This window comes from Plecotus auritus, assembly GCF_963455305.1.
Source record: "Plecotus auritus genome assembly, chromosome: 4".
In the NCBI taxonomy this organism is placed as follows: Eukaryota; Metazoa; Chordata; class Mammalia; order Chiroptera; family Vespertilionidae; genus Plecotus; species Plecotus auritus.
The window spans coordinates 178,743,472-178,771,393 of NC_137775.1; the positions used below are offsets into that span (position 1 = coordinate 178,743,472).

The following is a 27,922-nucleotide window of genomic DNA, read 5'->3' on the forward strand; positions in this document are numbered from 1 at the left end:
ATATGAAGACACTTGTTTCTAGCATGAATCATGTATTCCCTCTGGTGTTTTCCTTCATATTTGCCTCTAAGGCTGTCAAAGGAGACCTAAGGAGCCGCGTGTGGCCTTCGGGGAAGGAGTTGGCCACGCCCGCTCTGTGGATTTTGATTCCTTGTTAGCGCAGCTGGAACACAAATCAATGCCCCCCATTTTACCCTCACCCCCCGCAGGACGTCTGTGTCTGCTGAACATGGTTATGTGGCTGTGACTTGAAGATCACACGCAGTGAAGTGTTCATGTTGCCACATTTCCTGCACATTCTGCAACCAGAACTAATTGGATCGTATAAAATTCATGTTCCAGACGAGCTTGCTTTGACATTTAATGCCTGCGTTCCGTAACGCGACGTAAATATGCTGTACGTTTTCTGCAATTGACCCTGAGCGATACAACAAAATACTTAGAGAGCAGTTACCAAAAAGTATGCAGGTTGTTTCCAAATTTAGATGGAATTGCACAGACATCAGTGTGCTTTTGAGTAAGTTTCTCAACCACTGGAGGTCTGAGCAGCTGTTTCAAGCACCTTCTGCACACCATGTGTTATCCATGTACATAATTCAAGTGATCGATGATATACCCCGCCACCCCGCCCCAATCTTTGCAGCACTAACCAGCGCTGGGAGGAGCTGGTCATCTAACTTAGAGCAAAGGAAGCCTAATTGTGACATTTCAGCATCAGCTGGGTGAGTGAGTCCGTAAAGAAACAGCAGCAAGTGGATCATCAGTGAGGTTGGAGATGAAGATTTTATTTGGCGAAGGACCTTAAAACAGGGTCCAAAGGAAAGGAAGTTACTAGGAACCTCTTTGGAACTGTGGAATCGCAGCATTGAAAGAGTGCTTCTCGAAAGTGAATAAACATGCTGAGAGCGAGTGAGTCAGAAGCACATGAATTGTAAGAGGTTGAACCCAAGAGGCCGCATCGGGCAATGCTGCTTAATACCATCACATGATCCGCCCGAGGCCCGTATTTAATTAAAAGAAGGAGTGGGGCACAGGAGAGGCCAGAAGAGGCTGCTGTTCTTCGCAGATGGAGCCAGAGGAGCTGGGAGCTAAGCCTTGATTGCTGGGTCCCGGAGAGCACGGTCACCATGGAATGTGCCTACTGCTTCCTGGGGTGTCTGCTTCTGGCTGCAGGAGTGCCCCTTGACGCCGCCAAACGTGAGCGATTCTCCGTGTCTGTGTTTAACCCGTTTTCTGGCTAGGGGCTGGCGTGCTGGGCTGTCTGGAGTAATGTCGTCTGAGCCAGAGCTGGACTCCGTGCTCAGTCATTTCTTGTGGAAACCGCTGGGAATGTTGGAACCACAGCAAAATGCCTCCAGCTCCATTCTTTGCTTCAGGCTCATAGAAACGAAAAACCATGCAGCCTCTCTCTTATGGAGCTCCCCCCCCTCCCCCCCATCACAGTTGGGACCTACTGTCTTGCCAGACAGGGGAGGGCGGGGGTGCGAGGGGAACACTCTCTGTCCTGAGAACAGAGGGACGCTTCCCGCTGAACTTTGGTTTCGATCCGGTAGGGTAGAGCGCTCAGGGGCCCCGAATCTGGAGACAAGCTCTCTAACAATCCCAACCCAGAAGCGCACCCCACTGAGGTTTCTCCCCAGAGCTGCGTGACCTCGCAGCCGGCCGCTAGGGTGAGGTTACTGCAGAAGAGCTGAAGCCCAGGCCTCTATTCTGGTTCGCACTGCAGGTTGGCGACTTGTTAACAATGCCGATGCCCAGATCCCTGAAACAAGAATCTTTGGAGGTGGGTCCGAGCACCCTTGATTAAAAGCTCCGCCCTAGCCGGCATGGCTCAGTGGATAGAGTGTCGGCCTGTGGACCCAAGGGTCCCGGGTTCGATTCCGGTCAAGGGCACGTACCTCGGTTGCAGGCTCCTGTCCCAGCCTGGGCCCTGGTCAGAGGCGTGCAGGAGGCAATCAATGGACTTCAATGTTTCTCTCTATCTTTCCCTCTCTCTTCCACTCTCTCTAAAAATCAATGGAGCCCTGACCGGTTTGGCTCAGTGGATAGAGCGTCGGCCTGCGGACTAAAGGGTCCCAGGTTCGATTCCGGTCAAGGGCATGTGCTTTGGTTGCGGCCACATCCTCAGTAGGGGGTGTGTAGGAGGCAGCTGATCGATGTTTCTCTCTCATCGATGTTTCTAGCTCTCTATCCCTCTCTCTTCCATTCTTTGAAAAATCAATAAAATATATTTTTTAAAAAATCAATGGAAAAATACCCTCGGGTGAGGATTTAAAAAACAACAACATAAAAAGCTCCTCTTGTGCCCTAACTGGTTTGGCTCAGTGGATAGAGCGTCGGCCTGCGGACTCAAGGGTCCCAGGTTTGATTCCGGTCAAGGGCATGTACCTTAGTTGCGGGCACATCCCCAGTAGGGAGTGTGCAGGAGGCAGCTGATCGATGTTTCTCTCTCATCGATATTTCTAACTCTCTATCCCTCTCCCTTCCTCTCTGTAAAAAATCAATAAAATATATTTAAAAAAAAAAAAAAAAAAGCTCCTCTTGTGAGTGGAATGCAAAGCCGGAATTTGAGCCATTGAGGTCAGATGCAGCCCACTTGTCCAGTCCAGGGGTGGGTGGCCGTGGCGGCCCGCGCTCCAGCAGTTAGAGTGGAGCAGGAGTAAAGTGTGCATCACCCAGAAGGGCCACCCACCTGGCTCCTAAAGGTATTCACTGGCTGAAAAGTCAGGGATCCCGGTTCTGCCGGTGACTTCCCGGGGCCCAGGGGAGGGAGGCGCTGAGAAGGGACCGCAGCTGCATCCCCACCCCCTACCGCAGCCTGTGTGCTGGCTGCTTCCCTCCATCCTCAGGTCATCCCCACAGCGGTCCTCGCCCAGTCAACAGGCGGGGACACAGAGCCGGGCCTGCCGCTCCCCTGCTCGGCCTGAGGGAGCAGCATCTCGGACCCTTGGCCGAGGGGCCTGCACACACATCCTTCCCGCTGCCTCCCTGCGGGAGAGAAGTGTCCACAGTTACGTTGTCCTCGCAGAGAGGGAACCAGGGGAGGAAGGCCAGGAAACTGCTGGCAGCCCGGGAGGGCAGAGCGCGTGTCCCTGGGGCGGGGAGGCCCAGGCGGGGCGGGGCGAAGGGGGCGCTAGGGGTGCAGGAGCCCCAAGGTGGGGGCAGGGAGCGACATTTGGGGGGAAATGGAGGGAAGTGGCCAGAGGCATGTCCGGTTCTGTTCAGGTCCGGGGAGACCCTGCTCCGCCATCTCCTGGGACCGGGCTGGGTGTCTGACAAGGGACTGGGCAGGTGCCAGGGTCGGAGAGCGCTGGCCTGTGTGGGCCTCGCGTGGCTAGTGCACAGCTGGGGAGGCTGGCATTGTGATGATCCGGTTTCCCAGGCCAGGAAACAGGCCACAGAGCGGGCAAGACACTGGCCCCAGGCCACACAGCGGGGAAGAGGAAGAAGGCCGCTGCCAGGCCACCGTCCTTCCTGCGGTTGCAGGGCCGCGGGCCCCATGCCAGCCGCCGGCAGGCACAGTGACTTGGCTCCATGCAGCTTTCATTTCCTCCTTTGCCAAACTGGGTAAAGGGGTTCTTGCGAGACCAGCCAACGGCAGGTGCTTGGAGTGGGAGGCCTATAAGGTAGCGATCGTCTTCCTCAACCAACCTCCTGGGTGACTCCCCAGGGTCCGCGGTCCGGGAGGTGGAGGGACCGAGAACGGACTGGTCAGTGGAGGCCTGCGCCCAGTTCTAGCCTCCTGTCCACCCACACCCCTTTGCTTTGCTCAGTACACAGATTAGCAGGGTTGGATCTCTCCGTTGATTTGAGAGGAGCCCCAGCCCATTCGGCAACGTAACAAAACCCTGATGCTCCTGGCTCCTCCTGGCCCTAACCCAGAGCTTCTGGCCACAGGAAACGGGATGGGTAGGATTCAGAGTTTCACACACTAAGGGATCCTTACCGCTGTCCAATCACAGCCCTGGGAGGACGGAGGAAGAGGAAGGTGCTGACAAGCTAGTTAAGGATCAGCCTCAGCCGCAGGTGGTGATGGGCGAGCAGGGAGGCCAAAGTGCCCACAGGAAAGCCAGGGCTGAGCTGGGAGTGACTCCATTGACCTCACACGTATCCCCACCTCCAGCACACCCTCCTTTTTCCCCTTCTAGTCTGCTTACTATTGGGTGTTGTTTTTTCCTTCTACTTTTAATCCAACTTTTAATTCGGCGGTCATTGTAGATTTATACACAGTTGTAAGAAATCCTACAGCCCAGCCAGGTGTGGCTCAGCGGTTAAGCATCAACCCAGGAACCAAGAGGTCACCAGTTCGATTCCCGGTCAGGGCACATGCCCAGGTTGCGGGCTCGTTCCCCAGTGGGGGGCGTGCAGGAGGCAGCCAATCAATGAATCTCTCTCATCATTGATGTTTCTACCTCTCTCTCCCTCTCCCTTCCTCTCTGAAATCAATCAAGATATATTTTTAAAAAATACTGCAAAGAGATCCCCCTATACCCTTTACCAGGTTTCTCCCAATGGTAACATCTTATAAAACTAGTGTATAATATCACAACCAGGATATTGACATTGATACAGTCATAATAAGACCGTTCCATCACCACAAGGGTCCCTCATCCCTTTAATAGCCAAACCACCCAGCCCCAGCCCCTGGCAACCACCAATTCATTTTCTATATTTATAATGTTATGTAAATGGCATCATTACAGAATGTCATCTTTGGGGATTCGCTTTTTTTTTTTTAACTCAACATACTTTACTGACAATGTTGCATGTATCAGTAGTTTGTTCTTTTTTACTCCTGAGTAGTATTCCACGGCATGGATGGACCACACCTTAACCCTTCACCCAGTGAGGGATATCTGGGTTGTCTCAGCTTGCGCTGTTTTGAATAAAGCTGCTAGGAATATTCATGCTCAGGTTTTTATGTGAACATAAGTTTCCTTTTCTCTGGGATAAATGCCCAAGAGTTCAATTGCTTAGTTGCATGGTTATTACATGTTTAGTTTTACAAGAAACTGCAAACTGTTTTCCAGAGTGACTGTACCATTTTACAGTCCCACCAGCCATGTGTGAGTGATCCGGTTTCTTCTCATCACCGCCTACATTTGATGTGTCCCTATTTTTTATTTTAGTAATTCTGAAAGGTGTCTAGTGGTATCTCGTTGGGCTTGTAATGTACATGTCTCTACTGGTCGGCGGTACTGAACATCTTCTCAGGTGCTTCTGTCTGCACAGCCTGTTTAGTGACATGTCTGTTCAGGTCTTTTAATTGGATTGTTTGAGTTCTAACATTGAGTATTGAAAAGTCTTCATATATTCTAGATATTAGTTCTTTCTTGGAAATGCAGTTTGCTAATATTTTCTCCCAGTGTGTAATTTGCCGCTTCATCCTCTTCACATGGTATTTCACAGAGCAGAATTTTTTCACTTTAATGAGGTCTCATTTACCATTTTTTTCCTTCCATGGGTCGGATTTTTGGTGTCACGTCTAAGAATTCTTGTCTAGCCTGGAGCCTGAAGCCCTCTCCTGGGCTTTCCACGTTTTTGTAGCACCATTTGCCGGCTTTCCTCCATCAGATTGCTTTTGCATCTTTGTAAAAAATCGGTAGGGCATTTTTGTGTGGATCTATTTCTGGGTTCTCTGTTCTGCCCCATGGACCTACGTCTATTACTTGTCACTCTCCTTTTAATTTTGTATTTTTCTTTGACTTCTGACATTTAACATCAGAAGAAAGATCTGCTTTGATTATGTTTCTGGAAACACTGCCTTTCTCTCAGGAGCTGAGGAAAAGGAAGACTCTAGAGAACAGTGGGGAAAACTGGTTCTTGGGATCAAAAGGTGTGAATCTTCATTTCTGCTCAATTAAAGATGATCCTCAGTGGATCCTATCACTTCTCTGGGCCTGAATCTCTTCATCTATAAGACGTTATTTCCAGATTGAACATTCTGCCATTCTGTGACTCAGTTCGAGTGAATTTCCAGTTACAAACATTTATTGATAAGCATGCATTTCCTGCCCTCGCTTAGCAGTATCATTTTTCCAAATAGGAACAATCTCATAGAATCACAGGACGTTTGGTTTTCGTCTGATTTGAGGGCCCAGAGAAGACATGGCCTGGGGTCACCCAGCCTGTTTAGTAGCTGAACCAAGACTAGAAACCAGATTCTGTGACTCCAAGTTCAATGTTCTTTCCTATTCCATCTGCCTCCCTTATAAGAAGGGAACAACACACCGCTCCCTCCTCCTTCTGGGAAGGAGGAATAGAAGACAGAGGTTAGTGGCATCCATTCCATACAGCTTCTCTGACTACCCACCAAATACCACCCCTCGCGGAAGGCCTCTTCCAGGGTTTAAGAGAAGACAGCGTTTCTGGCTGTAAGAATCCACGTCCATACCAAGAAATAAGACCATATGAATCGATGAGAAAACAGTTTATGGTAATGTATAATCAGGGCTGACAGAGTTTGGGGCTGTAATAGATTATTAAGTAGGTTGAGTAAGACACTTGGTATCGCAGTAAGTCCAAAGGTAGGCAAGACTGAAGCAAGAGCTCGGCAATATCACCAAGAACTGTTCATCCTTCCACTCTGAAATCCTTGAGGTGCTGGCTTGCTTCCTCAGATTTGTGACCTCACGTTAAATAGGGCTGCCCCAGCTCCGGGCATCACATCATTGCCCTACCATCTCCAAAATCTATGCTGAGTAGAATTACCTAAACACACCAAGTAAAAGATGGAGTGGATTTAAAAAAAAAAAAAAAAAAACAACAATATGCTATCTATAAGAAATCCACTTCAAAAAAATTATATATATATATATGATGGAAAAGGATATGCCAGTTCAACACTGGGCATTAATATCAAGGTATTCTCAGAACAAGGAGTATTACCAGAGACAGAAGTCAATTCCTCATGATAAAAGGATTAATTTATGAAGAAGATTAAACATTCAGAGCTTCAAACTACATAAAGCAAAACCTGACAGAACTGAAAGAAGAAACTGGCAAATCCATCATAATAGTTGAAGATTTCAACATTCCTCTCTCAGGAATTGAAAAAACAAGTTGACAGAAAAACAATAGGAACCTAGACGTCTCAAAAACCACTGCCAACCAGCCTGACATAAATAACATTTGCTCAACAACTGTAGACTATACAAGTGCCTATGGAGCATTTACCAAAACAGACCATATGCCGGGCCACAAAAAAAGTAGATTGTTTAACAGTGGGCTGTCCAGTATGCATCTCTTGGAATCCTGGAGGCATTCCTGAGCCTAGCATTCCTTTAGCCAAGTGAACAATTCAGAATGGGGAAAGATGCAAAAATTGATCTGAAGATTATTGGTATCCGTGTTTTCCTGATGACATTGCGTAAATCAAAATACTCAGAGGAGATGTGTTGAAAAAAACAAATGATGGCTAAGAAATGCTGACTTTCAAATTTTTCTTTGATTCATCTAAAGTACATGAAGTAGCCGAGACTGGTTTGGCTCAGTGGATAGAGCGTCGGCCTGCGGACTGAAAGGTCCCGGGTTCGATTCCGGTCAAGGGCATGTACCTTGGTTGCGGGCACATCCGCAGTGGGAGGTGTGCAGGAGGCAGCTGATCGATGTTTCTCTCTCATCGATGTTTCTAGCTCTCTATCCCTCTCCCTTCCTCTCTGTGAAATATCAATAAAATATATTTAAAAAAAAAATAAAGTACATGAAGTAATAGTGTCTGAATACTTGTATTAAAGGTATTTCCAGAGGAGATTAAAAAAAAACTTCACTTGTTTGACATATTGGAAATATTATGTATGTTCTTTCTAACCTTATGAAATAAAAAGTGACTTTAACCATTGTTAGGTAAGTACTAAACGAGGAATAGAGTTGACTAAATAATTGGTTTTTCAAATATTGATACAGGATTTCATGATGTGCTGAGCAATGAAAGAACTTCTGGTCATATGAGGGAGTACAACCAATTAAATGGTTGGTCTTCAGATGAAAATGATTGGAATGAAAAACTCTATCCGGTGTGGAAAAGAGGAGACCCGAGGTGGAAAAACTCCTGGAAAGGTAAGTGGAATGATTCAACCCAAATAACTGTCATCTCCTATTTAAATTAGTCTCCGATTATAGACTTGGAAATCACGTGGCTTATGTTTCTTCTGTGAATGACAGTGCTCTAGGCATCTGGATTTGGCAATCTCTCCTTTATCTCAACATATCACTTCCTAAGTCACACACACACACACACACACACACACACAGTTTGATTTCCTTAGAATTTACAAGTTTATGGTTTTTGGAAGACTTTGGAGAGTGAGCAGATTTGGTCTCAAACCTATTTAACTAATGTGTGAACGGTCCTCTCCAGAAGATCTGAGACTCCAGAGTAGTTTTTGACCATCTCAACACTATGGCTTGTCAGGAAGTGAGTATCTTTCTATTCACATGAATGAATGATTTCTTCAGTCATTGGTTTTGAGTTTAAAAATATGAACTTTTAATACTTGACTTCTCAATCCAATTAAGCAGATTTAAAAACTTATTTTAAGTGAATGTTCTTTCTGTGTTTAGAGAATTCTTTAACTGGTCTGACTTTCTTTTATTATTTATCTTCTAGAATGTTGTATTCTGATAACAAAATTAGGAATCCAAAAAATAAATTAATTTATTGTGAAGAGGCGTAAGGATCCTCTGGCTGGTCCTTAGAGTTAAATTTGACTTGATGTCATTCATCAGTGAAAGGAAAGAGATGCTTGATCATGGAGCTCCATTTTCCTTTGTCCTAGGAGGCCAGGTGCAGGCGGTTCTGACCAGTGATTCCCCAGCCCTGGTGGGCTCAAATATAACATTTGTGGTGAGCCTGGTGTTCCCCAGATGCCAAAAGGAAGATGCCAATGGCAACATAGTCTATGAGAAGAACTGCAGAGATGGTAAGGAATGTTATTCACATCACAGGAACACACTAGTTCTCTGAACTACTGGAGACCCATCTCAGAAACCTTGATCCTCGTAGGAGATCCTCCAATGAATGCAAGATGCTACTATCATCCCATGTCACCCTCTCAAGTTGATGAAGGGAAGGGTGAGAGTGTGATTCCACTCAGTCCCTTCACCAACATTAGCCAATGACCTTTCAGCAAACAGATGGCTCTCTGCTACTTGGAACCCTCTTTCAAAGCTGCATTGTCAAGCTCAGTTTTTTCTTAGTGTCCAGGTGATTGGACAGAGAATACCTTGTTGATTCTCAAGTTTTGGTTTTATGACGTGGAATTCTTTTGGCTACTCAAGGAATAGCCAATTTGACAGATGTTTGCTGCTTAGAGTAATTCTACTCACAGGTATTTCTTAAGCAAGTGCTGTGTAGCTAGCACAAATGATAAAATATCTATATTTTGGATTTATCTTGCTCTTAGTTAAAGTAGATAAGTTCTTTGTTAAAGAGTGAAAATACACACAAATACATTAAGGGAAATTATCTTGTTGGAACTGTACATTCTTAAAAATGCCGAGCTAATTACTGAGGTTCTTCAATCAGTGACAAGGCTATTAAATGCACCTAATGATCTAATTTTATTATTTAGAACTTCAATTAAACTGTCAACATGTTCATTCCTTATTAATTTATCATATTCCTATGAGGAAAACACTAGATTCTGTATAGAACGTGTTTGATAGTTAAGAAGTGTTGTATTTAAAATTCTGTGGCATTTTTCTCTTTTTTCCTAAAAAAAAAAAAAAAAAAGCTGCCCTAACCGGTTTGGCTCAGTGGATAGAGCATCGGCCTACGGACTGAAGAGTCCCAGGTTCGATTCCCGTCAAGGGCATGTACCTTGGTTGTGGGCACATCCCCAGTGGGAGGTGTGCAGGAGGCAGCTGATCGATGTTTCTCTCTCATCAATGTTTCTAACTCTCTATCCCTCTCCCTTCCTCTCTGTAAAAAATCAATAAAATATATTTTTAAAAAAATTTTTAAAAAGCTGATTCTTATAAATGTTTCAAATGATAATCTAGCCCTCTAAGCATTTTTTGTATGAAAGAGTTCTTGTGACTTAGGAAAATTCTAACAAAATATTGATCACCACTACAAAGACCTGGGGATCGTTGAAGAAATGACTCCGGGTGTAGGTCAGGGTTGCAGGTGAGCTGGGGTATCTCCCAGCATGGGGGGTGCTCAGAGACTGATGGGGACCTGTCACAAGGACACAGAAGCCAGCTTGAAGGGGCTCTCACGGGCCCTGTTTGAGTCTATTGAAGAATAAAAATTCTAATGGCTGTAATGGATTGATAAATAAAAAGTTCCATAAATGTCAGTGACATAAAATACCAAGAGTTGTTCTAGATGAAAAAAAATATATATATATACTGATTGTGACTTATTTAAAACGAAAAATGTCATACGTAAAGAAAAGTAGAAAGTAGGGTACATTGAGCAGCCAAACACTCTACCTAGCTTCAACAATTTAAACATTCTGGATATTTGTTCTCTCTCTCTCTCAACCTCCCTCTCTCTCTCTCTCTCTCTCTCTCAACCTCTCTCTCTCTCTCCCTCCTTCCCTCCCTCCTCCTTCTCCTCCCTCTCTCCCTTCCTTCTTTCCTTTCTTCCTTTCTTTCTGAAACAAAATAGCCAAATATAGAATGTGACCCTTGATTCCTGTGGTAGGGTGGTAATGGCATTGTGCCTGTGTAAGAGAATACCCTTATTCTAAGGAAATGTGTGCTGAAGTCTTTAGGAGTGGGCAGTCATGATGTCCAATGAGTCAGGAAGAAAGGCTACAGAGAGAGTGTATCCAAACAAGAAGACAAAACTACCCTCAGTTTGGTTTGAATACAGCTGTGATTTGGAGACTCAGTGTAATGATAAAGTACATTAAGCGAGATTTCTAGATCAAGCAGGTCAAACTCAAAGGCTAACATGGGCCAAATAAACGAGGCATGTGGCCCACAGGCCGTGAGTGTGACATGCTTGCTCTAGATTGAACGTTCCTGAGTATTTGTTCTATATAAAACTTACTGAAATTGAACACATATAACACATACAGGAAAATGCACAGATCATAAATGCACCATTGGATGAATTCTAAATATTAGGGTTGTAGTTGTTCAACTATATTGAAACTAGTTTTGAAAAAATATGGAAAGTGTCTAATTCAATGATGAGCACTGAGCAGTCTGATCCGGACGACGATCACAGGTTTTCTTTCTCTGCTTAGGAACAGGCCCCTCTGCTGACCCGTATGTTTACAACTGGACGGCGTGGGCCGAGGATGCTGACTGGGGAAATGACACCGACCAAAGTTACCGCGTGTTCCCCGACGGCAGGCCTTTCCCGCACCACCACCGGTGGAGGAAGTGGGGTTTCGTCTACGTGTTTCACACACTTGGTGGGACTTTTACAAAACCCTTTAGCTTCTCCTTTGTCTTTCCTTAAAATTTAAATTTTTTTCTCTTTTCTTATTCTATAATGAAGCATTAATAACACTGAGATTTTAATCATAGTTAATCTGCTAACTTTCCATAGCTGGGATGTATATTGCTTAGTCTTGCCAAATTTCCAGGACACCAAAGAATTAAAAGGAGGGGGTGGGAAACCCCGATTCAGCTTTCTTTGTTAAAACAAAACTTTTTTTTTTTCTGTCTGAAACAGTAATCTAAAAAAATACTAATATTTATTTATTTGAATGGCACACAGATGGGCATTTGTTGATTTATTCTTTAATTTTTTTATATTGTCAAATGACTTTTTAAGAATTAAAGAAACATGTTCTTTTTAGGAAATTTGGAAAATGCAGAAATGTACAAATAAAAAATCAGTCACCCATAATTAACACCAGAGGTTATCACTATTAACATAATGGGGTTTTCTTTACTAGTATTTCTTGATTGGGATTATAATGTATATATATCTTTTTTCTTAATGTCACGAGTATTTGACTATATCATTAAAATTCTTTATATACATTATTTTAATGACTACATAATATTCCATTGTGTAGAAATAACATAATCTAACCACTGCTCTTCCTGGGCATAGCCAACCTTGTTTCCTTTTTTTACCCACAAACGGTATCCACTTTGCTTTATTGCTGGCGAAGTGATTATAGTTAGGAGGAGCAGATTTCAGTTATTTCTAGCAAAGCTGCTAAGTCCTTAGTTAAAATTGTCACCAGGTGCCACCTGACTCTGAGGATTTGAAAATTGCTACCAATAGTGCAGCCTCCAAATTCCTAAATGCTTTGTCTTTCATTTCTTAAATTAGAGAAAGCTTCTCTTTCTCCAATTAACTATTTGCAAACCAAAACAAAATATTAATAATGCTTTCTGATTGAACAAAGTACAAAATACATGTCAAATATTATGCCCTCTATTTTAATCAGTTGATTTACAGCTGACTTTTTTCAGTGCATGTCTGGCCCTTTGTCTGTCACCTCACCCCGTGTCATGATTTCTTTGACCTGACATGGAGTTTTCACGGACTCACGCTTACTGACACTCAGAGTCTGTTTAGCCTAGTTAACATCCATTAACTTAACTAGTTAAGATGTCTTTATTTGCAATCCGCTTTTAGCCAGGAATTTTTGTTTTTCTAACAAGACTACTTTGAATTCCCATCTTCTGCTGAGGTCTTAGAGTTAACTGATATTGTCCCGCAACTAAGCATTGCCCCTGAGGTCTCTCTCGCAGTGCCAGAACTAACATTCTCCTCACATATAACGAACCCCCTCAGAGACTCCATCAGAACTGCCTCTGCATGTCACAGTACAGGGGGATTCCAAATTACACATCCCTGAGAAGTCTAGTGTATTTTCCTAACATCTTTAAACAGGCAATAAACATGGCCTTTCAACATCCCCATCTCACAAGCATCCATCTTACAATACCTGTCGTTCCAATGACACATGTATACCAGATGACTCAAAAGGATGAGAAACATCCTTGTGCCCTGAGGAGAGGAGTCGCTTTCACTGCTAGACAGTGGCAGCTAGATTTTAGGTTAGGGTTCAGAAAGAAAAAGAATGGCTCAAGGGTGTCCTAGAATGCTTTTATAGAACCACTCCATTCCTTTTTATACTCACCATACCGTCCATCACTTACTGCCCATTTATACGCAAATACTATTAGAACGTGGAGGATTCTAGTCCCCTTAAAAAAAAAAAAGCTTCTTAATAATATAGCCAGAATAGTAATATTATTACAAAAATAAGGTTGATTCTTGGATAAATTTTTTAAAATGCCATTGGCCATTTCACCATTACATTAAATGTATTTTCTATGGGAAATACATCTATTTCAAGTGCCAAGTCACTTATTTATTATAAGTGTTTATTTATGAATTAATGACTGCGTTATCCCACCAAACAGCTCTGTTCGTTTTGCCCATGCAGTTACGTTTATTTAACTGTAGGTGTGTTTTATAAGGTTTCATGTAACAACCCTTCCTGGTGTTCCCTCCCCAGAGCAATCTCAAAATGACCGTGGCTCGTCGTTAAAAAACAACTTCCTATAATGATCACGTAATAGTAACTAACACCTAGCCATTTCCACCCGCTCACAGGTCAGTATTACCAGAAATTGGGACGGTGTTCAGCAAGTATTTCTATAAACACAGCCAACGTGGCGCTTGGCCCTCAAGTCATGGAAGTAACTGTCTACAGAAGAAACCAAAGGACGTACGCTCCCGTCGCCAAAGTGAAAGATGTGTACCTGGTAACAGGTGAGCGGTGTGAACGCTCAAGTAACTGAGGAGGAGGCCCTTAGTTCTGACGATGTTAGTGGGCTAAGAAGGAGTGAGAGCCGAGCGTTCCGGTTTGGGTTACCATTCATCTGGACTCCTCCTCAAACTTATATTCAAGGATGTACTCCCTCTGTTTTCCAGATTAACGTGGGGAAACTCCAGAAAAGCTTACACAGGAAGAAGAAAAATGATGCTGAATTATCCCTAATTTAAATGTTTGACTTAAAAGTGTTACTGAAGTCATCCACTTAAAACCAAGCAATCATGCATTCTTTATATACATTTATGTCTTTTAGATCAGATTCTTGTGTTTGTGAATATGTCCCAGAAGAATGATCGAAATTCCTCTGATGAAACCTTCCTTAGGGACATTCCCATTCTGTTTAATGTCCTGATTCATGATCCCAGCCACTTCCTGAGGGAGTCTACCATTAACTACAAGTGGAACTTCGGAGATAATACTGGTCTGTTTGTTTCCAACAATCGCACTTTGAATCACACGTATGTGCTCAACGGGACTTTCAGCCTTAACCTCACTGTGCAAGCGGCAGTGCCTGGACCTTGCCCTTCACCTACACCCAGACCTCCAAAACCCACTCCTTCTTTATGTAAGTGTTTTCCAGGTGATCTTTGGGGGCAGGGGGTCCTTAACTGCTAAAAAAAAAAAAAATGGCATGTAAGTTAGAGTGTAACAGCCCTAGTTAAAAGGGTTGTATACAGACTGCAAAAATCTGTTGGTTTTTAAAGCCATTTTATCACAATTTTAAGCTATTAGAATATGGACGAAAGGAGAATGTGTTTAAAGACACTTTGCAGGTAAACGTTGGTGGATTCTAAACCGCTCTTTGACCTTCCTGGTTTTCACTGGCCTCTGTCACGTGTACAGGTGCTTCCCCCTTCTAGCTCACACATTCCTGTTCGTCTCCCAGTGTTTGTCGCTATGAGAAGACACGCTGGCGCCTTGTACCAAAACATTCAGGCCACCCACTTTCCTTCCTCCTACACACTTTCCTCTCCACTTCCATTCTCCTCCCTGCACTGCCCACATCCACTCAGTGTCCCATGAAGACACAGCCACACCTAAAAGCACTTTCTAAATGGCCCAAAAGGAATGTACCTTGAGAATATTTCTTGATCAGCAAGCTGCAAAGACTACAGGCATTAAAATTGTTCCAGATATAAAGCTTAATGAATTAAATCCCACCCTCTACTAAAAGTATATGAGGACATTCAAGAAGTTCTTAAGCGTCTACTTTGGGAAGCCTTAGCTTCCCTTCCCCACACAGCCATTAGCACATCTTAGCACCCCAGGATCCAGGGGGTTGTAATAGGCTGACATCCTCTCATTCGACACAAGAGGGCGCCATCACCAAGCCCAGAGGAAACATGCCATCATGATGTCTAAACTTGTCATTGTTTTTACCAAAAACCTGTTTGTTATAAATAATAAACTATCATAATAGTGTTATTAATAAAATGAGATATTATTAAACCAAACATATGTAAATCAAGACACTATAATTTATTACTAATTTTATTCTTTAAAATATATTTTATTAATTTTTATTAGAGAGAAGCGAGGAAGGGGGGAAGAGAGAGAGAGAGGTGAAGAAACATCCATTTGTTGTTCCACTTATTTATGCATTCATTGGTTGAATCTTGCATGTGCCCTGACCAAGGATGGAGCCCACAACCTTGACAAATCGGCATAATGCTCTAACCCAGTGGTCGGCAAACGCATTAGTCAACAGAGCCAAATATCAACAGTATGATTGAAATTTCTTTTGAGAGCCAAATTTTTTAAACTTAAACTTCTTCTAATGCCACTTCTTCAAAATAGACTCTCCCAGGCCGTGGCATTTTGTGGAAGAGCCACACTCAAGGGGCTAAAGAGCCGCATGTGGCTCACGAGCCGCAGTTTGCCAACCACTGCTCTAACCAACTGAGCTATCCGTCCAGGGCCCATCTGTCTGTTAAAGTGTTAGTTTTTTCTCCATTAGCCCTTTAATCATACCTTGACTTTATAAATACAGACACAGAGATATAAACTTGATTTCAGGTATGTCTGCAAACCAACATGTGCATTTTTATAACCATTCTACCAACGATAAAAGCAACTTTTATTACTTGGTCATTTTTTAAAGTTTTATTTTGAAATATAGCAGAGTCATGATTCCATGCTCTAACTTGACAGCTAAATTCTGCCTGTCAAGAACTCTAAAAGAAGTTCTCTAGTTTCCTGGAAACAGTCAGCCATCTTTAATACCCTGTACACACAAATCTATTGCTACAGAACACAGTCGTTAAATCTCAGGACTAAATGAGTGATTATCCTATAAATCCCAAAGGATCACTGCAAGACTCAGGGGACATCCCCAAGAGTCTGCCACAGACAATCCTGCTGATAACCCACTGCATTTGAACCCAACATAGCATCGGAACCTTCCAGGCTTTCCCCAAGTGGCATTTCCCAAAGTGTGTGCCATGGAACACTTGCTTCCAGAGAGGCTCTGAGAAGTGCTCTGAGAAGGCCCCTCAGAGCAAAGGAGCTTCTCGCTCAGTCCCCCACTCAAGGCTCCGAGGAGGCCTGGAGAGCTTTCCCACAGGGCTTCGTGCCTACATGTCCCTGTGGTAAAAGGGGGCCCTTCTGAATGAAGCTTTGGTGCCCTTCCCGCAAAACTGGGTCCATTTCATGCCTTCTTAAATTTTAGAGAAAGTAATGTTGCATTTTCAGTATCATACTTACTTTCCAGTCTTTTTACCTTGTTAAAGGAATACCAACACCTTAATTAGAGCTTTTGAAATTATAACGAATTATCTTTTTATTGGGGTAAAATTGATGTATCACATTCTATTAGTTTCAGGTGTGCAGAGCATTACGTTCTTTGCTTTAATCCTACTCAAAGGGTTATTTTTCAACATCGTCTTGTGCCCACTCCTTTTCTTCCCCACATCTCTGCTCACCAATAACTGAGGACTCTTAGAGTTTAAGTTTAGCAGCTATGGGACAGCCAAACAAGGGAAAATTGCCTCCTTCCATGTTGCTTGTTTCTTAATCTATGGTGCACCTACCTTACTATTTAAAATTATATATCTTGTATATGCTATACCATACCATGTCTAAATAGATGTATAGAAGTACATGATGGGACAAGGAAACTGATGTTTATTAAGTACTTCCTAAGTGGCAGGTATGAGAAGCAGGTTTTATATACCTCATCTCATTTAAGTTTCGTAGTTCAACCTGACTAGGTCAGGAAGTATTATTCCTATTTTACAGATGAGTAAATTGAGGCAAAGAAAGGTGAAATAATATGCCCATGCTTTCAAGCAGCTAAAAACAAAGGATCTGGGATTTGAGCCCAGAAAACCTGCCTCCAAAATTAAAATATGTCCTTGTCTATTATGGCCTGCTTTATTTCATCATGACTGTTGTATCACATATTTAAAATGGCTTCTACCTTTCATTTGCTTCCTGTGTTTAAGCAAAATATGAGATTGTGTTTACTTACAGCTCTCACATCTATATGCATCGTTACACGTTTAGTTCGCATTTCTATAGCAATTTAAAAGTATAGGGTTCTTGATATTTTTCTAAAGAGCAGGCAGACCGGTGTTTAGATTTTTGGTTCTATCATGTACATTTTTTTACATCCTCAGCAACTAACCTAAACTCTATTATTCAAACTCTGCAGCACCCGCTGGGGACAGCCTGCTGGAGCTGAGGGAGGTCGCTGATGAAGACTGCCGGATTAACAGATACGGCCACTTCAGAGCCATCATCACAATTGTAGGTAAGACTAGCAGGTGAAGGATGTTGGAGTCTACCTCAGGCCACCCACTCACTTCATTGACTCTGGTGGGTGCGGGTGGGGAGCAGGGGCACCCACTCTCTGTCCAAGGTGATGCCGCGCATACACGAGCAAAGACTCTGCTGGTGTCTAGCATCCCACCTGCCTACCCCAGCCTTCCCACCACATCCTAGTGGAAATGAGCTTCCATGAGGCCCACATCCTGATGAGCCTGCCCAGGCCCTGAATCTCCGGCCCTGTGCATCCCGGAAACCTGAATGAATGAGCCTTGAAAGAAGGCCAGTGACAAGTTCCCACAACTTCCGCTTTCTTCCCTAGCTGATTTCACAAAGTCACACTCCTTGTATGTAAGAAACGTGAGTGAACAGGGCCACCACACACATCTGTGCATTTCGGGCACAGCCCACAAGCACCCAACAGAGAAGACAGGAAGGGTCTGCAGCCAGGCCATGCACCCTGGACCTGGGGGCGGGGGTAAAACCCACGCTGTGTGCCCTGGGGCTGAGCCCCTCGCGAGAAGCTGGACAAGGCCTGCACCTGGGGCAGCACCCCCCCAGGGGCACCTTTTCCTGGAACACCTGCCCAGAGCGAGTACTACCTTCTGACACAGACACGGGATCAGAAATAAAGAGCTAGGGTGGGCTGAAGAGCCGTTCAGTTTGACTTTTAAAATGCTGCAGGGGTATGTATGCGAAGCGATGGGGTGGGTTCCCGGATCTGGGTGTGTATGGTGTGGTGTGGTGAGAAGGCTGTCTCCGTTTTGCTTGGCCTCCTGATTTGTAGTTTGATTTGGGTTGGTTTCCAATGTATGTTGATGTGTTTTCCCATGGGGGGTTGTTTTGTTAGAGGGAATTCTAGAGGTGAACATTGTGGACATGACAGAAGTCCTGATGCCCCTGCCACAGCCTGAGGACCCCTTGATGGATTTCCTCGTGACCTGCGAAGGGACGTAAGTACATCGTCTCCCTCAGAGGGCAGGTCAAGTGAGGACCCCAGGCCTGAGCAGAGGCCTGACTCCAGTCTCTCCGAATAAGTGGACTCATATTCCTAGTTCATCAGTAAGCCAGGACAAGGAAGGACCCTACGAGGCCTTCTCAAGGATGCATTTGTTTTGCTAAAGTAGAGCAATGCTTATTACCTTTACCTGTTGGTGAAGTTGAATAATCATTATTCATCGAACAGTTACTATGTCCTTAACATTGTACATCTGTTTTCACACAATCCTATGAGTCCCCTCATTTTACAGATAGGGCCATGGTAGTTATAGAACTTGCCCCCATAGACAGTGAGTACCTGACAGCACAGTACACAGGTCAAGGTCTGGCTCAGAAACCCACTTTTTTTCCCCAATATGTTTTTATTAATTTTAGAGAGGGAGGAAGCGAGAGGGGGAGAGAGAGAAACATTGATATAAGAGAGAATCATGGATAGGCTGCCTCCTGCATGCCCCCTACTGGGGATCAAGCCTGCAACCCAGGCATGTGGCCCGACCTGGAATCAAGCCTGTGACCTTTTAGTGCACAGGACGATGCTCAACCAACTGAGCCACACCGGCCAGGGCAAAGCCCCACTCTTAAGCTCCCCAAGGCTCCTCCAGAGTGGCAAGAGGCCAATGTGGAATAGCTGGGTCCTAGCATTAATTAACAGCAATGCCTGATAATCCTGTCTCTCTGTATAATTTACAAAGCCCCTCTAGTGCATTATATAATTTGGCTTCCTACGGTTTGATTATAACTATATATAATAGACTAACTAGATATTAGTGAATATATGTACTATATCAATTAATTGTTCATGAATTAACTGATTCACATACACGTACATCCAGTGATTAAAATGTATGTGTGTGTAAATGTATAAATGAACAAGAGCATGGGACGGTATAAAAATGGTAGCTAAGAAGCTCTCCAGCTTGCGGACTGAGGATTGACAGGAACTAGAGAAAAAGCCGACTGAAGAGTGAGGCTGTGGCAGAGGCCAGGGCATGCCTCCATCGCACCCCACGCCCCCATGGGACCCAGCATCAGAGCCCTGTTTCTCCCTCCAGGAAGTCGACTCAGAAGTGAAACAGTGGCTAAACCAGTCCTGCCTGGCCGGGTAGCCTAGTGGTCACAGGGACAGCTATCAACATCTCTAGTTCAAGTCCCAGCTCCACCTCTGACTGCTGTGTGATCTTGGGCCAATTGTCTTCTGTCCTGCGTGCTTCGTCCCTTGCTACACTGGGATAATGTTACTTTCCTCATAAAGTCATTGAGGGGAATAGACAGACCATGTCCTACATCTAAAATGCAGTGCCTCACACACAGTAAATATCATATACTCAGCTGTGGTCGCTGCTGTTGCTGTATTTTCCTCTGCAGGAACCTAGGCAGGGCCGGCTCTGGCATCTAGTAATGCATTTGCCTGAGACCTACGCCGCCGTCCGCATCCTTGAGAGTCAGAAGGTAGAGGGAATGGCTTGGGCTTCACATAGGGTCCAACAGCCCCTTGCCGGCTTTGGTGGCACATAATTTCTTCCTGTCCCATCCCCGGGCCTCACCTTCCAGACAATAAGGAGGAAACAGTAGCTCATTCCCAGGCTGTTTAAGGATGAATTATGTGACGATTCAATGTCAGGTAGTTTGAGGAAAAATAAGGTGGATTTCAATTTTATAGAAATGATTTTTCCTTTAAAGCTGTTTCATCCCTCTCTCTCCCTGTCGGTGCTGTGCACGCCCTCAGCGTTCCCACCGAGGTCTGTACCATCGTTTCTGACCCCTCCTGCCAGCTCGCCCAGAACACGGTCTGCAGCCCCGTGGAGGTGGCCATGGGCGACGCGTGCTTGCTGACCGTGAGACGGGCCTTCAACGGCTCCGGGACCTACTGTGTGAACCTCACTCTGGGTGACGATGCGAGTCTGGCCCTCACGAGCACCCTCGTCTCTGTCCTGGGCAGACGTGAGTTTTGTGTTTTGGTTGTGGGAGCATTTCATAGTGTAGATAAAGGGCATGATGTTTCATACTAAAGAGCTGTGTTAGCGATGTTTAATTTTATTTCAACGCAAAGTTTATTGAACTCTTGTTAATGTGGGTTTGAGGGCTGGCATTAAAATCCAACAGCAAATCTATTTAGGGAAGGGATGAGAGAGAGAGAGACCGAGTGAAATCATGGCCAAAGAAAGGCTTTTGATGAAAAAAAACTCAGCTCTGGTCAAGGAGCAGTAATTAATTCAGCAGTAATCACTGAATGCTCCAATAGATTCCTATTCCCAGGGGGAATTGTGACCCAACATCAACAAATAATGATGTTCTCCAGTTAAACCAGGGCAAAGGGCAGGCTGGGATCAAGTTGTCATGGAAGCCACTGGGCAAAGATCTGAAGCCAAGAAGAGAAATAAGAACTCAAGTGTGGTGCTGCTTCGGCAGCACATATACTAAAATTGGAACGATACAGAGAAGATTAGCATGGCCCCTGCGCAAGGGTGACAAGCAAATTCATGAAGCATTCCATTATTTTAAAAAAAGAAAAGAAATCAAGTGGGCTCCTCGCTCCCTTCTAACTTGCCACTCTCTCTTTCCCTTCCCAAATTCAACTGAGCGTCCCACGGAGACTATAGGAAACCAACTTACCTGTTCCTCGGATGGTCACCAGAAAAATCCATCTTTACCCTCCCAATGCTTGGAGAGGAAAATGTTTACAAAACGGACTAAGAAATTTCCCTGAGAAATGTTCATTTACTGGTGGCTTTCAATGTTTCCCAACCTCAAATTAAGGTCTCTACCTGGTGACCCTAGCTGAATTTCAATTATCACCAGTTTTGTTGTGAAGTTACGGCTTTATCTCTTAGAAGGGGTGCTACGTGGTGGAATGGAAGGAAGAAATTGTATGTACATTACACTTGGTTTGCCTCTCGAGTACTGTCAGGTACAACCTAATGGCTAACTCACAAGTCACCCCTTTGGACTTAGAGCCTATCTCATAAGGTAACATGTGCTTAGACATATGCAGTCGTTAATATAAAAGGCAGCTTTAGCCTCATTGAAAGAAAAATTGTAGTAACCACACATGTAATCATTCGTATGAGGGCTTATTGTTCGTAAGATCCAAGGTATAGATTTGAAAATACACACACACACAAACAAGAATACAAAGAAAGGAATTCTCCTTCCTGGAGGGCGGGTGCGTTGGCCCGGGGGTGAAGAGCCGAGAGGTAGGGGCGAAAGGCAGCTGGAGCCTCAACACTGCCACCTCCAGCCTCTTGTACTGCCCCAGTTTGGGGGGTGGGGAGGGCGGCAGGGAGGGTTGTCTTTAAAGTCATAACCTAGGCCAGTGGTCGGCAAACTCATTAGTCAACAGAGCCAAATATCAGCAGTACGATTGAAATTTCTTTTGAGAGACAAATTTTTTTAAACTTAAACTTCTTCTAACGCCACTTCTTCAAAATAGACTCGCCCAGGCCGTGGTATTTTGTGGAAGAGCCACACTCAAGGGGCCAAAGAGCCACATGTGGCTCGCGAGCCGCAGTTTGCCGATTACGGACCTAGGCTATGAAGCTTCCTCGGTGCCGGCAAACCACTGTTCTCTTAACTGGATTGGATGCTAGAAGCATGCTTTTTTTTATATACTCATTTTTTTTTATTGTTTAAAGTATTACATATAGTACACATTTCTCCTTCTTTTTTCCCCATTGACCTTCCCCCAGCCTCCCCTACCCCCTGTCGCATGCCCTCATCCCACCCCCACAGTGTCTTGTGTCCATTGGTTGTGCTTATATGCATGCATACAAGTCCTTTGGTTGATCTCTTTCCCCCGCTCCCCAACACTCCCCAGCCTTCCCGCTGTAATTTGACAGCCTGTTTGGTGCTTTACTGCCTCTGTATCTATCTTTTTGTTCATCAGGTTATAATGTTCTTTATTTTCCATAAATGAGTGAGATCATGTGGTATTTTTCTTTCATTGCCTGGCTTATTTCACTTAACATAATGCTTTCCAGGTCCATCCAAGCTGCTGCAAATGGTAAGAGTTCCTTCTTTTTTATTGACCCATGTGCACTTGAGAAGAATGTATATTCTGTGGCTTTGGGGTGAAATGTTCTGAAGATGTCAATTAATTCCATCTGGTCTAGTGAGTCATTTAGGATTGATGTTTCTTTGCTGATTTTTTGTTTAGAGGATTTGTCCAATGGTGATAGTGGGGTATTAAAGTCTCCCACTATGATTGTATTGCTGTCAATCTCTCCCTTGATATCTTCCAGGAGTTTTTTTTTATGTATTTGGGTGCTCCTGTATTGGGTGCGTATATGTTTACCAGAGTTATTTCCTCTTATTGGATTGCTCCCTTTAGTATTATGAAGTGGCCTTCCTTATCTCTTTTTATGTCCATCACTTGAGATCTAAATTGTCAGATATAAGTATTGCTACCCCCGCTTTTTTTTTTTTTTCATTTCCATTCGCCTGAAAAACATTTTTCCATCCCTTCACCCTCAGTCTGTGTGCGTCTTTTTTTCTGAGGTGGGTTTCTTGTAGACAGCAGATATATGGGTCATGTTTTCTTATCCAATCTGTTACCCTAAGTCTTTTGATTGGGGCATTTAATCCATTTACATTTAAAGTTATTATTGATAGGTACTTGTTTGTCGCCATTTTTATTCTTTACCCCTGTGTTTCTTCTTCACTTCCTATTTCTTTTTTTTACAGCAGACCCTTTAGCATTTCTTGCATTGCTGGTTTGGTGGTAATAAATTCCCTTAGTCCTTTTTTGTCTGTGAAGCTCCTGATTTCACCTTCAATTTTGATTGATAGCCTTGCTGGGCACAGTATTCTTGGATTCAGACCCTTCCTTTGCATGACTTTGTATATTTCATTCTATTCCCTTCTGACCTGATGTATTTCTGTTGAGAAATCAGTCGCTAGTCTGATGAGGGATCGTTTGTAGGTAACTTTCTGTCTCTCTCTGGCCACTTTTAAGATTCTTACTTTGTTGTTGGTGTTTGCCAATTTAATTATAATGTGCCTTGGCGTCGGTCTTTTGGGGTTCATTTTGCTTGGGACTCTGTGAGCTTCTTGGATTTGTGTGGGTTTTTTCTTCCCTATATCAGGGAAGTTTTCTGTCATTATTTCTTCAAACAGGTTTGCTATTCCTTGCTCAGTTTCCTATCCTTCTGGAACCCCTATTATGCAGATGTTGTTTTGTTTCATGTTGTCCCAAAGTTCCCTTAGGCTCTCCTCCTGCTTTTTAATTTATTTTTCTAGAAGCTGCTCTACTTAGGTATTTTTTCCTACCTTGTCTTCTAGCTCACTGATGTGGTCCTCTGCTTCTTCTAGTCTACTCTTGATGCTTTCTATTGAGTTCTTTACAGCAGCGATGTCATTTTTCATTGCTTCTTGATTCTTCTTCATTTCCTCTTGGTTCTTAAACATATTGTCGAATTTGTCTTCCATTCTTTTCATCCACCTTATGACTATTTCTCTGAATTTTTTCTCTGACAGGTTGCTTTCCTCCATTTCGTTTACTTCCTTTTCTGGTGATGCCTGCTTTTCTTTCATAGGCGGGCTGTTTCTTTGTCTCCCCACATTCTCTCTTCTCCACGTGTCTGGTTATGTAGTTCTCTCTCTCCTTTTCCCAGGCGAAATCTGACCTTTCCGTGGTGGAGTGTAGAGCTCCTCTGAATCTGCGTGCTTGCACCACTTGGTGTTCTCGGGTTCGCAGCTGTTCGGTGGGTGCCGTAGTTGTAGATTCCCTGGGCTTTTCAGGCTCCCGATAACATCCACTTTCCCCTTCAAGATGGCGCAGTCCCCGCATCTGAGCCAGTCGCTCCAGGAGGGAACCCAGTGCGGGCTGCCCGGTCAGGGGAGCCCTGTCCGACAGTCCCCCACAGTCTCCTGGAGTATAGCTGTCCCTCAACTCACCAACAAACACTCCCTGTGCAACCACACACTCTCCCTTTGTTTTCTCACTCACACACTATCTTGCAGTCTGCCTTCCCGTCGGCTGCCATCTTCCTTCCCTGTGTCTAGAAGCATGCTTAATGCTTCTTATAGTGAGCGATAACTTTAGGGGTGACCCGAGCCAGCTCTCAGATCCTAAATTAAGGACGTTCAGGAGAGCTTTGAATCCAGCGGGGCCACCCCTTGGTGACTCAGGTATCAAAGTCAGAATTCAGGAAAATACATCATTGCTCAAAGGCAAATCCATAGACTCTCACCTTTTACGCAATGATCCAATGACCATGCACAAAGCTGCTGCAATTCTTTCAACAGATACTCAGTGAGCATCTACTCTGTCCCCAGCACGGCTCTAGGCACAGGCTATACAGTTCTAGGTCGAGTGGGGGACAAGATGCTTTGTGAGTAGAAACAGCACAAACAGATAAGAAGGCATTGTGAAGAAAATAGAACAAGGGCAGGGAGAGTGACTGGCATGGGAGAGAGGCGACAAATACTGGCTTTTCAGATTGGGAGGTCGGGAGACTTCCTGCCAACCCGGCAGCACCCACTTGGTGAGGGGCCTCCGCTGAATGGAGACCTGAATTTGAATTATGAGCAGTCCGCTGCGATCCTTGCAGGCCACCTGCAGGATTAGAGTTTTATTCTGTGCGTAAGGGGAATCACTGGTGGGTTTGAAGCATGATCCTAATGGATGCTTTCAGAAGGTCCTACTAACTGCTGAGTGCAGCAAGGATCATTGGAGGTAAGAGATCTTCTCAGGGGAGAGGGCTGGTGGCTGGGACTGCAATGGTGGTGGCGGAGGAGAAGAAGGAAAAATAGATCAACCCCAGTTATACTTTGGCGGTAGAGACAAGATTTGCAGGGTTCCTGGAGTAAAGAGAAGATATAACCCTTGCTTCGTGGTTCTCACAACTTAATAGGAGAGAAATATGTGTAAGGAAGTAATTGCAACACAATGTGATTGAGGCAGAGGAAGAGAAGCAAGCAGTGACCAAGGAAGGGGTGACCGCCACCTCATGAATGTCTGGAAGGTGCCCCAAAGCAGTGGACACTTGAGATAAGCTGGGGAAGGAGATTCCCAGCAGAGGGTGTGGAGATTTGAGAGTGTGGGGAGGATGGGCAACTCCCGGGTTTTTAGCACAGCTGGTAGGTAAGTAGGTAGGGGGTGATGAGGCTAGAGCAGTGGGCGGGAGGATCATGGAGCCCTCTGTCACGTGGGCACTGCTGGGTCGGCTGAGACCTGAGCAGGTGTCTTCAGGACGTGACATCTCTCCCCTGAGCCCTTAACACAGTGTTCCAGACATGCTAACTCATTCTCTAAATGGAAGATAAGCTGACCTGAAGGCTGGGTATTATGTAATGGAAAAGATCAATGAAAGCCAGAGGGAGCCATGTATCTTCTGAGAGCTCCCTTTGTCACTTATTTAATTGCACCACAAGCTGCATGTCCTCGAGGCGGAAGCTGTCACTAACCTGGTCTTTCTTCTGTTTTAAGGCCCGGGATCCCCCCTGAGAATAGCAAGTGGTGCCCTGGCCTCCGTGAGCTGCTTGGCCATATTTGTCACTGTCATCGCCCTCGTGGTGTACAAGTAAGTTGCTGGTTCTAACACTTTAAATCACTGTGGTACATTGTTGAAACAAGTAGCAATGTGCTGCACAAATGGGCCACTTTCCCCTTTTGGCTTTTAACCATTTTGTGTGTGGGAGGAAAATCTTCCCATTGAATGATGAATACCAAACTAGCCTGTTGATTTTGCTGTGGTTTTTTTTTTTTTTGGTTTTTTTTCAATTCAAACAAGGCTACCAGATGTCAGTAACTTAACAAAATTGTGTCAGCTCAATATTCAACATGTAAGCTCAAATTATAGTAAACAGGCACATGTCTTGCATGAAGAAGAGAAAATAAATATATTTCCAAAAGACATCCATGTCTTAAAAGCCATAAGTTAGGTGAAATGGAATGAACGTTTTTGTACTTGGGCGGGTAAAAGCTTGGGGAAAGTAATATCTCCCAGCTGGGGATGTTTTAAAAATCTTCCTAACAAATTGCTTTTCAGAAAACGCAAGGAATACAAACCGATAGAAAACAGTGCTGGGATCAAAGGCAAAGGCCTGAATGTTTTCCTGGAGCACGCAAAGGTCAAGTTCTTCCCCAGCAGCCAGGAGAAAGACCCACTGCTCAAGAACCAGCCAGGAATTCTTTAAATCTTCAGCCTGATTTCTGACCAACAGCTCGCTCTTCAGTGCTGTATGTGTGAGCTGTGCTAGCGTAGAGGACTGTCAACTTTTTTTCCTAAACATTGCTGTAAAATATATACTGTGGTTTAGGGAGGTGCAATTTTTTTTATAGGTTAAATGACATTTTAGAGAAGTGGAGAGGAATTATATGGCACGCAGCCTCAGCCATGTTATAGAACTGATGGAGTCGGTCAGCCGTGCTTTCTTTCATTATGATTTATGTTTCACTTATAATGTCTTAACGTGATTGGTAGGATAGACATACTGTGTCCAAAGAGTAGGGGGAGAAGGTACTATTCATCAGAGTGACCAGGTCGCCTGGAAGGCGAGGCTGGATGCTTTCTAGCTTCCCATATACACACATGCGTACAATCAATGCACTGTACTCCTGTCCCTAAGACCATGTTTCCAGGTAACTGAAGCCTATTGCAAGGGGCATGCATGAGCTCCCAACAGAACAACAGGCCAAGCCTCTACTATGATGCAGATGCTTGTTATACTAAAACAACAATAAATCTAATCGATGGGTGTGAATATTTTTGTGACAACCTGCCCTGCCCAGCTGTGTAAAGAAATGGTATCCATTCGCTTGTCCCATGGACATTTAGCGCTTTCTGTATGTCAGGCATGTTGCTGCACGGATGGGCCGGCACTCAGTGTTGACGGTCTTGTGTGTGTGTCTGAGTTTCTATGCACTCCAGCGCATTTGAAATTACATACTATGATTTTCCAAAGGAGACCCCTGGTTGTCCTACTACTTTCTCTATTTAAATGGTATAGAAACTTGCCCTGGCCAGGTGGCTCAGTTGATGGGAGTATCGTTCCATATACCAAAAGGTGACAGGTATGATGCCCAGTCAGAGCACATTCCCAGGTTTCGGGTTCGATCCCCAGTCGGGGTGAGTACAGGAAGCAACCGATCAATGTTTTTCTCTCATATCAATGTTTTTCTCTCTCTCTTTACCTTCCTCTCTCTCTAACAATCAATGGAAACATATCCTCGGGTGAGGGTTAAAAAAAAAAGTTACAGAAATTTGATCAGTAAGGGTTTAACCTCCATTTGTAACTAAAACTATTTACCATATGTCAGACATGACATTTTTTTCCTCTCTTCCCTGGAAAATAAAGTATGAAAAGAGACAAGATCCTGGAATTGTAATTATTTTTTAATTTGTTGTTTGCCTTTTGATTTCATTTATAATTTTGACACATAGAAAGTTGTT

At 44.2% G+C, this 27,922-nt stretch overlaps 1 protein-coding gene across 1 annotated transcript; it reads left to right on the plus strand.

The window, feature by feature from the left end:
* The first annotated feature begins 867 nt into the window (after positions 1–867).
* On the plus strand, positions 868–27,846 carry GPNMB (glycoprotein nmb). The gene is made up of 11 exons (XM_080663761.1): positions 868–1,197; positions 7,906–8,058; positions 8,778–8,921; positions 11,202–11,372; positions 13,544–13,702; positions 14,020–14,331; positions 17,419–17,517; positions 18,382–18,484; positions 20,257–20,471; positions 25,957–26,050; positions 26,519–27,846. The coding sequence occupies exons 1-11, from the start codon at positions 1,128–1,130 to the stop codon at positions 26,664–26,666; spliced, it is 1,668 nt and encodes a 555-aa protein (XP_080519887.1). The 5' UTR covers positions 868–1,127; the 3' UTR covers positions 26,667–27,846.
* The last annotated feature ends 76 nt before the right edge of the window (positions 27,847–27,922 follow it).